General features: G+C 41.2%; 1 protein-coding gene across 2 annotated transcripts in view; it reads left to right on the forward strand.

Annotated features, from left to right (window-relative positions):
* The first annotated feature begins 788 nt into the window (after window positions 1-788).
* FNIP2 (folliculin interacting protein 2) overlaps window positions 789-15,163 on the forward strand; it is a 131,993-nt gene continuing 117,618 nt past the window's right edge. Inside the window, exon 1 of one of the 2 annotated variants that reach the window (XM_014829685.3) lies at window positions 789-1,036. In XM_014829685.3, coding sequence (XP_014685171.3) covers window positions 921-1,036 — 116 coding nt within the window. In that variant the 5' untranslated portion in view covers window positions 789-920. The remainder of the gene's footprint in view (window positions 1,037-15,163) is intronic. The other variant, XM_070504991.1, reaches the window with a different exon arrangement.

The following is a 15,163-nucleotide window of genomic DNA, read 5'->3' on the forward strand; positions in this document are numbered from 1 at the left end:
TATAAAGTAGCTTCTCTTAAGTTTCTAAATCTATGCAGTAAATTCCATGTGTTTAATTTCACACTCAATTCCTGATACAACTATGAGATGCTGGCCCAAGATGCCAACAGAGCAAATGATTGGACTAAACACTTTAAATTAAAAACAAAAGCAAAAACAAACCCGGAGCAATCTAATCTGGATATGGTAGAAACACGCCACCACCTTGGGTGTTGTGAGATTCAAATCGCTCCTGTGAAATAGGAACCTCATGTCTTAAACCCTTTCCCCCAGCACACGCTCTCTACAAACGAGTCCTTGCACCTGCACAAAGCGAGGACCCAAGTTCAGGGGCTTTGTCTCAAAAGAACAAAGACCGGCCCAGCTGCTCTCTCGCCCCTTTCGAAGGAACGCAGTCGCCTCGGGAAGCCCGCGCCACTCGGGGACCTGCGCCCCCGGGCAGCCCCCAGCGGCCCAGGCACCGCCCCCGCCCCGCCGGCCCCTTTAAGCGCCGCGCCCGCCCCGCCCCCGCGGCCGGAGCACGGGGCCGCCCGCGCCGGGCTGCGCCTCCCGCCGGGGTTACGTGAGCCCGGGGCGGGGGGCCGCCGGGCCAATGGCCGCCGCCGGGGCGGCCGCGCTCCTCCCGCGCCGCCGCCGCCGTGGGGCTGCGGGCTCCTCCCGCAGGAGATAACTGTCAGCGCGCGAGGCGGCGGCAGCGGCGGCGGCAGCGGCGGGCCGGCTCAGTCATATGACCGGCCGCCGGCGGTTCCGGCGCCTAGCAGAGTTACTCAGCCGCAGCGGCCCCGCGCTCCCGCAAGGCTGGGCGGCCGCGCCGCCGCTGCCGCGATGGCCCCGCCGCCGCGGCCGCCGCCCCCGGCTGCGCGCTGAGCCGCCGGCCCCCCGCGCGCCCCGGCCGGCGCTGCAGCGGCGGTGGCAGCATCATGGCCCCGACCCTGCTCCAGAAGCTCTTCAACAAAAAGGGCAGTGGCGGCGGCGGCGGCGGTTCCGCGGCGGCGTCCGCCCAGGGCAGGGCTCCGAAGGAAGGACCCGCCTTTAGGTGAGGGGGCGCCGAGGGGCGAGCGCGGCGCGGGAGCGGAGTTGGCCTCGGGGGCCGCCGGGGAAGGGAGTGGGCCGCCGGGACGTCGCAGCCCATCGCGGGCACCCGGTCCCGGGGCTGGTCATCCTGGGCGCGCCCGATCCGAGTGTGGCTCCGGAGCCTCTGTGACCGGGAGGGTCCCTTCCCCCGCTTCTCCCCGCCTCTCTCCCTCTCCCCGCTACTCAGGGTCCCTTCCTCCTTTCAAAGAGTTCTCGTGTGTTCCTTGGGGTTCCCGGGCGTGCGCTCGCTTCGCCGTGGAGATGGGAGAGTCGCGGTGAATTGGGGTGAGCCTCTTCCCGGCAGAGCCGCCCGGGCGCCTCTGCGGGCGCTGCAAAGCTGTGAGCTGTCATTTTGAGGGCAGCTCCAACTTACTGTATACGTGACAGTATTTTGAAGTTGTGAAGGAGCAACAGTCACGAAAAAGGCACCTTCCTTCTTTCTTGCTGTATATGACAAGCTCTCAAACGGATGAATGAAAGTCTGTAATTTCCACATCATTTGGAAGCTTGATGCCGCCTGATGTGTGGAAAGGGGGAGTAAAATGCTTCTATGAAATGGCTGAGATTTTATTATAGCAAAGCTTATGCATGTATTTAATAGATCCGACCTTCCGAACACACACCTTTGAAATAATAATAGCATCTGTTGAGGACTTAAGATCTTAAATACTTTGTGTTGATTTCTCTCGTTTATCTCTCTAACAGCCCTGTGAGGTAGGTGCTGTTGTAATTCCCATTTTACAGATGAGGAAACGTAAAGTCAGAGAACCTAAACAGCTTGCCCAAGATCCGCAGCTGCACGTGGGAGAGCCTGCATTTTTGACCCAAGCAGATTGACCACAGGATCCAGTCTTTAAAATCTCTTTGCTATTCTGCTTTCAAGGGCTAACTTTTAAAAGATGCTTTAAAGTGTCGTTTATTGCCTTTCAGCGCCCTTAGGTCGAGAAGTTCGTTTATTTATCTTTAACAGTTTTTTGCAGCAAATTTTTTTATTGAGCATCTACTTCCAACTCTGACACTCTGCTAGGTGCTTTTTGGCCAGAACGTCTTGCAAGAACAGTTTGTTATTAAACTTGAACCAGTATAATAGACCTCTTAAAAGTTTCAACTGGAACTTTGAATAAATTTTGGATGAAGTTTTATGTTCTAGATTGTGCTTTTCTTGAATTCCATTCATTTAAAATACACAGCTCCTCACTGCAGTTGTGAACATTAAATACCAATATTCTGTGTTTGTGGGGGGTGTGTGTGTGTGTGTGATGGTATTTGGAAGGTAAATTGTGAGGACCTTAAATTACCCTAGTTAAATTCTCATGTTTCTTTTGGGCTAACTGAATCCTTATAATTTGAGTAGGGAATTCTATGCCTTTCACTCTTTTGAGTACTAGTGATGCTGTGTTCCTTCTCAGAATGGTAGAATTACTTTAGACCTAGGGTATGTAATTTCTTCTCTTCTCTCCTAGTAACCCAGACTCGATCAAGGGAACAAAGCCTGGAGAGAAAAGGGCATGTGTGTTACAGGTGTCTTTACTTTGGCAGCCCTTGTCGAGGACATTTAAGGCCATTTCACTGCTGGTGAAGATAGTGGAGTTACACTGTCATTGTTTCCTGTGCTCCTGCCCAGCTGCCCACCGCCATTTCCTCCATCCACAAGTTTAATTGAGTGTATTTTGAGCAAAAAAAAAAAAATTGTGGCTATATTTAGGGCCTGGCCATATTAGGGAAATTGATTCCCGCTCTGTGGGAACATTTTCAGTATGGTGTTCTGACTTCCCATTGGTGTATGATGAAGAACACAAAATTGTGCCAAGGACTTTTTTTTTTTTTCCTTGACCTCATTAGGATATTCTACAAGTTTTTGAGGTAGATGTCTTTGGGAGAATTGGAGATCTCAGTTGAACATTTCACTTGATGAGGGCCTTTAGCCGTGTCCCTGGTGGGGGTCACCACGGGAAAAGAAGTGAAGTAGCAGATGTCAGTAAAGATCCAGGAAGATGGGGACAAATCAGCCAGCACACAACACATCAAGAAAGGACACCCAAGCCAGTCTTTCCCCCTGCTGTCTTCGCCTAGCCTAACTCTTAGATGCTGTGTAGCCCTGCTGGGAAAAGTCTCCTAGAAATTTCCCTTTCTTGCCCTACAAAATAGTGACCCTGTGCTGCTTTTTATCCAGATTTTACCCAGTAAGAGAAGGCATGTGCTTTTTGGGGAAGTGGGTGCCTCATACAGCAGGTTAGGTGCCCTTAGGAGCCCACTTTCTCGAATCAATTTCAAGAAGTTAAGGTAAAACCCTTAGGTTAAAACTCGACTGTTGCTAACGTGAATTTGTATTCTTTAGTGGATTTAAATACAGGATGTAACTTGTAGGTCTTGAGAACCAAAGGTCCCTTGAACATTCAGGCACACTTTTGGGGCAGTTTTGTAAACATATATTGCCATATTTTTTTTTGGGAAAATCTAAGTAAAAATAAGATCCAACTTTTTACATGTATGTTTTTTTCCTTTGGAGTTTGTGCGAGCCATTTGTATCTTCTCTCTCTTGGTGATGGACTTTTACTAGTTATTTTAAGCTTTTCTCCACTTCTTGGAAGTTTGTCCGTTATCAGGTTTTGCCCTGGATGTTACTCTGTTCACTCTTGTGCACTTCCTCATCCCTTCTCTGGGTTTCTAACCGTTCTCTCATTCCCCCGGTCTTCACATACTCTAATTGATTAGAGAGGAAATTTGTTGTCCAATATTAATAGCTTATATCACAGCTCATTTTCAGATCTCAGGCTTTCCGGTATTCCATCTAAAAAGAGGATCAGGACAGTCAAGATTCCTTCTTAAGTGTTATTTCGTTTAGGATCTCGACAGAAAGCCCTTTTCCTGGCTTTGAGGAAAACGGTTGCTAGAAAAACAGAAAAAGAATCAAAAGAGATTGAATTCACAAGTTTAGGAGAAGTAGTTAGGGCATGGTATGATTATGGTGTTGTGAAGTGTAAGCTCTACTTAAAGTTAGGAAATTGCATTGTTGTCTTGAAATTTGAGAGGATTCTCTATTTGCTGGTCTTCATAATGCTTTCACTTTTAATTAATTGATACATAAATGTATATTTGAATAACCCTTTGTTCCAGAAGGATATATTAGAATGAAAAGAGATGATTTTTTGTCTAGTGGCTTACGTCAGAAGCAGAATTGGGTTCTTGCTTATCTTGAATTTAAGGTCGGCATGTTCACATAGGGATTTTTAAAAGCCGAGGTATGCCCACTGACTTGCATATCTAGTTCAAGTTTGAAATTTTACCTGAAGGTATTTTTTTTTTAATATCTCTGATAAATTAGTGGACCACTTTTCACCTAAAATGTGTATGCAACAGGGAGGTGAAAAAGGTCATGGGTTAGCCAAGTTTTATTTTGGACCAGTCAGATGAAGTGAGTAAGACATATATCACCTGGGATATGAGGAGTAGGGGAAAGCATTTCAGCTGCTTCATAGCTAGCTGTGTAAATGCTAGAAAAAGTAGACTTCACTCCTACCCCTTCAGTCTTGCCTGTCTACTGCCACATGGCCTAGTTAGTGCTAATCCACATTGTTCTGTTAGAACAAATTTAAGTAATCTGTTACCGGGATAGTATAAGTATAATTAATCCACTTATCATCATTATCAAATAGCATCTCATGCCCATGTGCTTGTGGCTTTGTGCTCTACCTGTACAAATCAAGCTAGGACGCCAGTGGTCCCACCTGTTGGAGTTTACAATCTAAAAGACAGCAGATTATACACCTAGATGAATGAGCAGCGAACTACACCATATGGTATTGGAAACCATAATAAGATAATTCAAACACTGATAAAGAATAAATCTTTACATTAAGTACAGCATCGAGAACTCGTTGTTCTCATCCTTGGTGTGACTGAGGGCCAGGAGGATGACTTAGTTTCCCGCACACAGAGGGGAGATTACATAGAAGTGCTTACTCCCCTCCCACTGCCAGCTCCCAGGATGCGATCATTTCTAATGAGATTTTTCTGACGTGGGGTGGAGAGTTTGCTGGAAAAAAACCCCACTTTAGTTCCACAACCCTCATATTTTTAGTGCCTGTAACACGTGACACATAAATAGCAGTTTTGATTTCTTTTTACTACTTTGCAAGTCTCCCTGGAGGTCCCTTGCCTGCTGTTTTGGCTTCATTGGCACACTCATTGCATCATATCTCCTTCTCCTGAAACATGCCATACGCTGTAGGGGGTTATTAGACATTTTTGGCAGAGCGAAAGAAGGGACTCTTCCATCTAATGCAGTGGGTTCTGCTAAAAGCACTTGGAAGACAAATTGAGAAGACTGTTGATTTAGACCTGCCTTCTGCACCATGTCGACATGAGACCAAGCAAGTCTTTTCATTTCTCTGGTCCTGAGTTTTGTCATTTGTAAAGTGACAGCACCAGTCCTATGTAATACGGTTGTGGTGAGGAGGGAATATAATGAGTCTGAAAATCTTTTGAAAAGAATAAAATGCAGCACAGAATGATTTTAAGTATTACTAAGAGCCTTTTAAGTCATGGAGTTCAGTATTCTTCATATTGAGGCTTTACTAAAGTGGAATCATTTTTCAGACGCCATTTTCTTTCTGTTGATGAGAGACTTAAGACAGAACTAAAGTGGGGCTGGCCTGGTGGCACAGCAGTTAAGTTTGCACATTCTGCTTTGGCAGCCAAGGGTTCACCGGTTTGGATTCCGGGTGTGGACCTACACACCACTTGGAAAGGTGTGCTGTGGCAATTGTCCTACCTATAAAATAGAGGAAGATGGGCATGGATATTGCTCAGGGCCAGTCTTCCTCAGCAAAAAGAGAAAGATTGGTAGCAGATGTTAGCTCAGGGCTAATCTTCCTCAAAAAAAGGAAAAAAAGAACTGAAGTGACATGTTTTCATTTACTTATTTTTTTTACCTTGATGTTGTCAGTGATGATAGAGAGACTCTAAGTTTTCAGGGGAGCGTGAAAGACACTCAGCAGGCAAGAACTCAGACCTGGAAGGAGGTGGCTGGGAGCTCAGAAATATTTTTAGGAATATGATGTATTTGTTTTTCAGAATTATATGCAAGTTTTTCTTAGAAAAAATGAAATCTTATTTAGCTGAGGGGGGAAATTTGTTAAGCAAAATGATGCAGCCACACCATAGATGATACTCTGCAGCAGCCAAATCATTCTTTTATTTATATATATATTTTCTTACATGTATGCATACATACACACACATGTATATGTATATATACACACAGAGAGAAAGCTGTTCTCAATAGAAAAAGTAAAAGTAAAATATAAATTTTTATGAATAATATTGAAAAATGAGTGTGTGGGGCTGGCCTGGTGGTGCAGTGGTTAAGTTCGTGTGCTCTGCTTCAGTGGCCTGGGGTTCGTGGGTTCCGATCCCAGGCATGGACCTACATACCATTCATCAAGCCATGTTGTGGTGGCATCCCACATACGAAATAGAGGAAGATTGGCACAAATGTTAGCTCAGGGACAATCTTCCTCAAGCAAAATGAGGAAGACTGGCAGTGAATGTTAGGTCAGGGCCAATCTTCGTCACACACACACAAAAAAGATTGTGTGATTAGATATTGTGGAAGAGAGCAGGACTGTACAGCAGCATATTAACAGTGGTTGCCAAAGTGTGGGTGAATATTTTATTTGACACTTGTGTTTTATTATTTGTTGGTATCTTGAGTTTTGCTCTTATGAATTTTTGTTGCTTTTGTGATTTAAATAATTTAAATGTTAAATAGTCTTTGGAGTATTTTACACTGCCAGGGAGAGAGTAAGGATAACATTTGTGGAGAAGCCTGATTTGAATAAAAACTCTTTATAGAATTTTTCCTCTTTGTTAAAATAACTGATAGTTCCAATTATTAAAAGTAATATGCTATGAATGTTAATGTACTTAAAACCTAAGTTCATTATGAACCTTAGGAGGCCAATTTAATTGGTGAGGTTGATAATTGTAGGCAATATATTTGTGCAAAATTTTTACTGGTTGGGCAGGGGCACTGCTTCTCCAGAGGCTCAGCCCAGTATAGTCTTCACCAGGGCTCAGCTCAGACAGGCGCTGCGTGCAGATCTCCAGCCGGTGACTGAGAGAGATCTAATTAGGATTTATTTGAAATATGTATAGAAAAGTATATGTATAATGGACTTCTGAAAAGGACAGTGTGCCTTCTCACACATCATCCTACGTATTTTTTTTCTTATTGCACTTTTTGTTTGTGCCAAAATATGTACAGCAAAGTGACACAACTGTTTAGAGTTTGGGGTAACTTGGATAAGTTAAGGGGTTTGGATTCGATGTTTTTGAAGCTAAGACATGTTTTATGATTTTAAGTTCTGAAATATGAATTGGTCACGTTACACATTGTCATTTGACTTGGTAGGTGGTATTGAGACATGGGCTGGGCATGTGGTCTTTTAATGCACAGAGTGTAGATCTAGAGAACATTGGTTTTTGTTGTGGCTTTAGGTTGTATTTCTCATGGTTTGCTTGTGAGGTCAGCTAAAGGAAGCCACTTTGCTGTTGTGTGTCCTTGGCAAAGGAAGTTGTAAAAGATTGTCCTTGCGCTCGTGAAATGCTTTGGCTCCCTGCTGAACTCCTGGTGGGTGAATCTCATTTGGGAACTGGTACCGTGCTCATTTCTCCAGCCACTGTTTTTCTTGGTGTGGGTGAAAAGGAACAAATGTTTTATCCTGATTGTACAAATCCCTTGCCTAGTGTGAATTGTTGGGCCTGCACTATGAGATCATGTCCTTGGCTGTAAAAGTCAGTCTTTCCCTTTGCATGTAAGAGTGCTGAAATATTTGGTAAATTCCTACTTACTGAGCGTTCTTTATCTCAGGTTTTTGAAAAATGATTATTATGTAAAAGAGGCAAAACAGGATGGACTTTTCCAGCTAACTGGGCATGTAATAGTGATTTCCCTCAGCCCCACCCCATCTGTAAATGGAACATCCATGACTCACTTCTCAGGGCCACACAGGCACTTCTGTAACCAGTACTTGAATGGGAGGGTGGGATGGGGCTGGAAGGAGATGGGCTGGCATCCCACTTGTGTTCAGCCAGAATCTGTCCAGCTGCCTTTATAATGGACTTCTGAAAAGGACAATGTGCCTTCTCACACATCATGCTACATATTTTTTTTCTTATTGCACTTTTTGTTTGTGCCAAAATAGTACAATATATTAAGTGCAATAAATGCAGCCATTTGTGCTGTAAAGTTGTGGATAAGTATTGTACAGCAGAATGTTCTTTCTGTTACATGAGATTTTAGTATTAGCCTGAGTCTGGATCCCCGATTATCATATTCCTCTCTCTTTAACTGTATGCCTTTCATTTCTGTATATATTTAGAATATTTCTCTAGTCATTTGTCCCTGTAATCTTGCTTAATTTGTAGATTGTGCACTAGAATTCGTGCCCAGCAGTGTTATAAAGAGATACGTGCATTGCTTTATAAAGATGATTTTATCCCTACACCTGACTTTTTAATAATAAATAAGAGCATTTTTGTACTTGATGTAATACATCTTTAAATAAGTGATCATTGGCGTTTGACTATCCACTGATGTCTAATTGAAAAGGGCAACCAGTTCATGCAGGGTGTCTAAGTGTGAGTGGGCACTGAGACAGAAGGAATTCATCCCCTCAAAGCAGAGGGGAACAGATTGAGAACCTACAGATCTGGTAGGGACCTCAGTCTAGTTCCCAGTAAGCATAGTTGCCTGTTGGAAGTTAATAATTTAATCAGGTAGCCTATGTGAACAACCTAGACTCTGTATGTTTATAATGGAAGTATTTTTCTAGGAAAATTGATAGCCCACTTATTTGAATATACCCTAGGTTACATTGTATAATAGATTTCAGTAGAAATTAAACACGTACATGAATTTACTTGACAATTTAATACAACTTAAGAAATATTCTAACTTTAGAGGTGTCTGCTTTTCCTTGATTTAGGTGTACTTGAGACCTTCTAATACTAAATGCAGCATTGCCGGGATATAATGGTCAATCAGTTATTGTTTTGTTTTGGTTTTTTAAAACTTTTTAATGTGACGCAAATCACCTGGGATCTTATTACACCATAGTTCTTTTTAATTTTAATTTTTTAATTTTTTTTTTTTTGAGGAAGATTAGCCCTGAGCTAACAATCTGCTGCCAATCCTCCTCTTTTTGCTGAGGAAGACTGGCCCTGAGCTAACATCCGTGCCCATCTTCTTCTGCTTTACATGTGGGATGCCTACTACAGCATGGCTTGCCAAGCAGTGCTGTGTCCGCACCCAGGATTCGAACCAGTGAACCCCAGGCCGCCGAAGCAGAATATGCACACTTAGCTGCTGCACCACTGGGCGGGCCCCATACACCATAGTTTTGTTTTGTTTTTTGGTGAGGAAGATTAGCCCTGAGCTAACATCTGTTGCCAATCTTCCTCTTTTTTTTCCCCCCTGCCCTAAAGCCCCAGTGCATAGTTGTATATCCTAGTTGTAAGTCATTCTAACTCTTCTACGTGGGATGCCGCCACAGCATGGCTTGATGAATGGTATGTATGTGCATGCCCAGTATCTGAACCGGTGAACCCCTGGCCCCCGAAGCAGAATGTGCGACCTTAACCACTTGGTCACAGGGCCGGCCCCAGTTATTGTTTAATTGTATTTATTTGTAGCCTACTCTGACAAAAGGGTGTATGTGTGTTTGTGTGTTTAATGTTTTATCCATGAAACTTTTATAGAACAGATTAACTTTTACTTTGACAGTTTAACAAACAGAAAACTAGAATTTGCTTACAAGTGCACGTATATCAGTTGAACGGAATTGAGTAGATGTTTGCATTTTATTAGATTCTAACTAAACTTTTTCATTCCGTTGTCATGGCAACTCCATTTCTTCACAAGTTGAAACCTAGTTAGATGTTAACCTGCACATTCCTCAAGAGATGAAACAGGTGTTGATTTAGGATGTGTTAGGAAGAAGCAACAAAATCACCGGTCTAATCAGTTCTGCCTTTAACACCTTATAAATACCTCGGACTGCCAACTCTTTCTCTGTGGCGTATTCAGGAAATCTTTTTTCTGTTTTACAGTTGAAACTTTCGGAATTGTGGGAAAAAATTTAGTTTGCTTGTTATCATTTAGTTCTTAATTATCCTCATTTACTCAAGGTCCTTTATAAAATATGGGTGAAAAGAAGTAACAAGAATATCTTTTAAACTTGGTGCCACTTTAAAGTATATATTTGAAAGTAATTGAATGAAACAAGAAAATGTACATGTTGTGGTTAGAGCTTGGGTTGGGGGTTCTTCTAACTCCTAGCCCTGCCATTATGTCTGTCGTGCTAATGCAATGTTTGGCAGGAAGTTGTGTTTAATAAATACTTGTGGAATGAAGGAATGAATGAATTTGAGTTTTGAAAACTGATGATTCTTAAAGGTTCTCTGTTATTCCAGAATCTTATCTTTTGAAATATTAATGATTTTTAGTAGAAAACTGCCTTTCTTTTGTTTTCCCCCACCATTGATCTCCCAATTTATTTTATTTTTCTTTCAGATGTGCAGCATTATAATTTGACGTTGGCGTATGCTACAGCACACTTACTACCAAAAAGTCTAGTTTCCATCTGTCACCATACAACTGGCCCCCTTTACCTCTTTCGCGCCTGTCCCAACCCCTTCCCCTCTAGTAACCGCCAGTCTGTGGTCTGTATCTCTAAGTTTGTTTTTGTTTTGTTTGTTCATTTGTATTGTTTGTCTTATATTTCACATATGAGTAAAATCATATGATGTTTGTCTCCATCTGACTTAGCTTAATACCTTCAAGGTACATCCATGTTGTTGAAAACAGCAAGGTTGCATCTTTTTTAAGGCTGAGTAGTATTCTGTTGTATAGTCAGATATTGCTTAACAACAGGGATAGTTCTGAGAAATGCATTGTTAGGTGATTTTGTTGTGCAAATATTATAGTGTGTACTTACACAAACATAGATGGTATAGTCTCCTACACACCTAGGCTATATGGTACTAATCTTATGGGACCGCCATTGTATATGCAGTCTATCATTGACAGAAATGTCATTATGCAGCACATGACTGTATACATACTACATCTTCTTCATTCATTAATCTGTCAGTGAACACTTAGGTTGTTTCCATATCTTAGCTACTGTAAATAATGTTGCAGTGAACATAGAGGTGCATATATCTTTTCAAATTAGTATTTCCGTGTTCTTCGGATAAATACCCAGAAGTGGAATAGCTGGATCATAAGGTAGTTCTATTCTTAATTTTTTGAGGAATCTCCATACTGTTTTCTATAGTGGCTACACTACTTTACCTTCCCATCAACAGTGTGTGAGGGTTCCCTTTTCTCCACATCTTCTTCAACTCTTCTTGTCTTTTTGATAGTAGCCATTCTAATAGGTGTGAAGTGATATCTCACTGTGGTTTTGATTTGCATTTCCTGGGTAGTGATTTGAACATCTTTTCATGTGCCTGTTGGCTATCTATATGTATTCTTTGGAAAAATGTTCACATCCTCTGCCCATTTTTTTAATTGGGTTGTTTGGTTTTTTGTTGTTGAGTTGTATAAGTTCTTTATATATTTTGGATATTAACTCCTTATCAGATATATGGTTTGCAAATTCTTCTCCCATTTGGTAGGTTGCTTTTTTGTTTTGTTGATGGTTTCCTTTGCTATGCAGAAGCTTTTTAGTTTGGTGGAGTCCTTTTTTTTTTTTGTAAGTATACTTTTTTTGGTAAGGAAGATTGACCCTGAGCTAACATCAGTTGCCAGTCTTCCTCTTTTTTTCTTTGTTTTTTTCTCTCCAAAGCCCCAGTACATAGTTTTATATGCTACGTGTAGGTCCTTGTAGTTCTTCTGTGTGGGATGCCACCGCAACATGGCTTGATGAGTGTTGTGTAGGTCCACGCCCAGGATCTGAACTGGCAAACCCTGGGCCACTGAAGTGGAGCATGCAAACTTAACCACTTGGCCACAGGGCCAGCCCCCCAGTTTTTTTCATTGTTGTCGTTTTTTGTTTTTGCAGGGAAGGATTTGTCCTGAGCTAACGTCTGTTGCCAGTCTTCCTCTTTTTTTTCCCCTCCCCCAAACCCCCTAGTGCATGGTTGTCTATCCTAGTTCTAAGCCCTTCAGTACTTCTATGTGGACTGCCACCACAGCATGGCAACTGATAGACAGATGGTATGGTTCTGCAACCAGGAAACGAACTCCGGCCACCAAAGTGGTGAGCTGCCGAACTTTAACCACTAGATCATGAGGGCTGTCCCCTATTTGTTTATTTTTACTTTTATTTCCCTTGACGTTGGAGTCAAATCCACAAAAACATCACTAAGATCAATGTCAAGGAGCTTCTTGCTTATGTTTTCTTCTATGTATTTTATGGTTTCAGGTCTTACATTCAAGTCTTTAATCCATTTGAGTTAATTTTTGTGTGTGGTGTAAGATAGTGGTCTACTTTCATTCTTTTGCATGTGCCTTCTGGTTTTCCCAACACCATTTATTGAAGAGACTTTCCTTTCTCCATTGTATGTTTTTGACTTCTTTGTCATAAATTTGTTGGCCATGTATGTGTGAGGTTATTTTTGGGCTCTCAGTTCTGTTTCATTGATCTGTGTATCTGCTTTTCTGCCAGTACCATACAGTTTTGATTACTGTAGCATAGTTTGAAATCAGGGAGCATGATCCCTTGGCTTTCTTCTTTTTTCTCGAGATTACTTTGCCTGTTCAGGATCTTTTGTGGGAGAACTGCCTTTCTTGATGTTTTTTGCATATATTGTGACATTTTTTAAAGGACCCTTATTATAGACAACTCACTTGCCTTTTCCCATTAATATTAGTGAATTGTTTTTCTGCTATCAAGATCATAGAGTAAATACTCTAAAGGGAGCTGCCCCCTCCTCAAAGGAAACAAAACAGAACAAAACTGAAAAAGACACTTAAGCAATATATCTGAGACCCAGTTATAAAATCCCACAACTGTTGAAAGCAACTTGTTGAAAAAGTATTTAATTCAGAAAATATCTGTGAACCTCTGAAATTATCAGCTGTGTGTTGATAAATGTAAAACTCTGTTCTATACTTTTCAGGTTCATTTGAATTCTTGTGTGGCTTAGTAAAACTGAAACACATTATAGAATGAAATTAGCTAATTGGTTTTTTCAAATTTAAGATAGAGCGCACTTAATTATAAAACCAGTGTTGGTATTCTGAACCCTGGAGAGACTGTGTTTGCATATTACATGAAGTACTTTAGAAAAAAGATGGAATCATCTCTGTTTTCTGTGTATGATTTTTCCATTTGAAAAACTAACTTAAAAATAGGTTTATGAATCTGACACGTTCTTTAAGAAGAGTATAGCCAGACTAACATATCGTAAATGATGGCCTACACTGTGTGAGAAAGTGAACTCTGAGTAAACACTTTCCCCAGGCATATCAGGCAATGACTGTTTGCTTTAGAATGGTACATTGAGTAAGTTAGTTGCTAGGACAGAGGGAGGTAGCAGGAACTTCTGTCTCCGCCCAGAGGGTGAAGGAGGACCCCTGGTAACCACTTGGTTCTTTTTAAGTATCCATGAACACCCTACGAACACTGGTACGTGTTCCCTGCGGTGGGATGCTTTACACTGCTTAGTGCCATATGTTCTTGAAAAATTCTTTGTAAATTAAATTATGATTTGATTTTGTTCAAGATTATTAATTTTTAAATGCACAAATACCCCTGGTTAAAAAATCAAACAATATAAAATGATATACGTTGAATTATAAGCCTCTCATTTCACACCCCTAATTTCTCTTCCCAAAGGCTACCATTGTTATACCAGTTTCTTTTATACCCTTCCCAAAATGTTCTATGCAAATAGAAGAAAAAAACGTTTTATTTCATTCACACAAAATAGTAGTTGCCATACACACTGTTCTGCATTTTGTTGATAGTTGCCTAGTATTCCATTGAATAAATGCATGTAGCATATTTAACCCAGTGGTTCTCAAGTCTGTCTGGACATTAAAGTCACCTAGGGAGATTTAAATGCCCAGACTGCTCTCTCAGAGATCCTGATTTAATTGGTCTGCGTTGGGGCCTGCGTATGTCTTTATGAAACCCTCCCCAGGTAATTTTAGTGTGCAGCCAAGCACACTGATTTTAACCAGTCCCCTATTGATGGATATTTAGATTGTTTTCAGGCTTTTTTGTTAGAGGTGGTGAACTTCCTTGTCGGAAGATCCTTATGCATAAACTCAAGTATATTTCTAGGATAAGGACCCAGGATGGGATTTCTGCCAAATTTCTCTTCAGAGATGTTGCACCTATTTATACTCCTGCCGACAGCATACAATAATGGCTGTTTAGCAGAGATGATTTAAAGTACCATAAAGAAACAATACAGTGGGGTGGTAGTGAATCTTGGACCCTGGCTCCTTCTTGGTGGTGGTTGATCGCTTGTGTAGTCCAGTGTCTGTGCAGATTGTTAAGCTCTTTGCAATTCAGTTTGGCAGTGTTATCCAGACATAAAAATGCTGGTATTATTTGACCCCAGTGATTTAAAAGAAAAAAACTTCTCTGCATGGAGATGTTAAAAAAAGCAAAAAACTTTTGTGTGTGGAGATGTTCTTCAGATATTGTCATAATAGTAAAAATCTAAAAAGAATCATGATAGTTGCCTAACAGCAGCATAGTGGTAAATTGTGATGTTAGCTTTGTGGGATATTATCTGATGGTTAAATGATTGTGAAGACTATTAATATAAAATGTTTGATATGTTAAATGAAAAAACCCCCCGCCAATTAGTACCTACAAGAGGAATGTATTAGTAAAATATGTAAATATATGACCAAGGACTAGAAAGGAAAACTGAAAAATAGAACAGTTGATGTGATGGGGTAATGAGCTTTCAGGTAAATGTCTTTTTTAAAAAAATAATTCCTTTACTGTTATAAATGGTGTAGTCAAAAAATAAAAGTTAGGGGAAAAAATAAATTCTTTTATAATGCAAATAGCCATTTATTTATGGTTTTAAAGATGTATTTTCATATTGTAAATCT

Source organism: Equus asinus, chromosome 3, assembly GCF_041296235.1.
Source record: "Equus asinus isolate D_3611 breed Donkey chromosome 3, EquAss-T2T_v2, whole genome shotgun sequence".
Classification (NCBI taxonomy): Eukaryota; Metazoa; Chordata; class Mammalia; order Perissodactyla; family Equidae; genus Equus; species Equus asinus.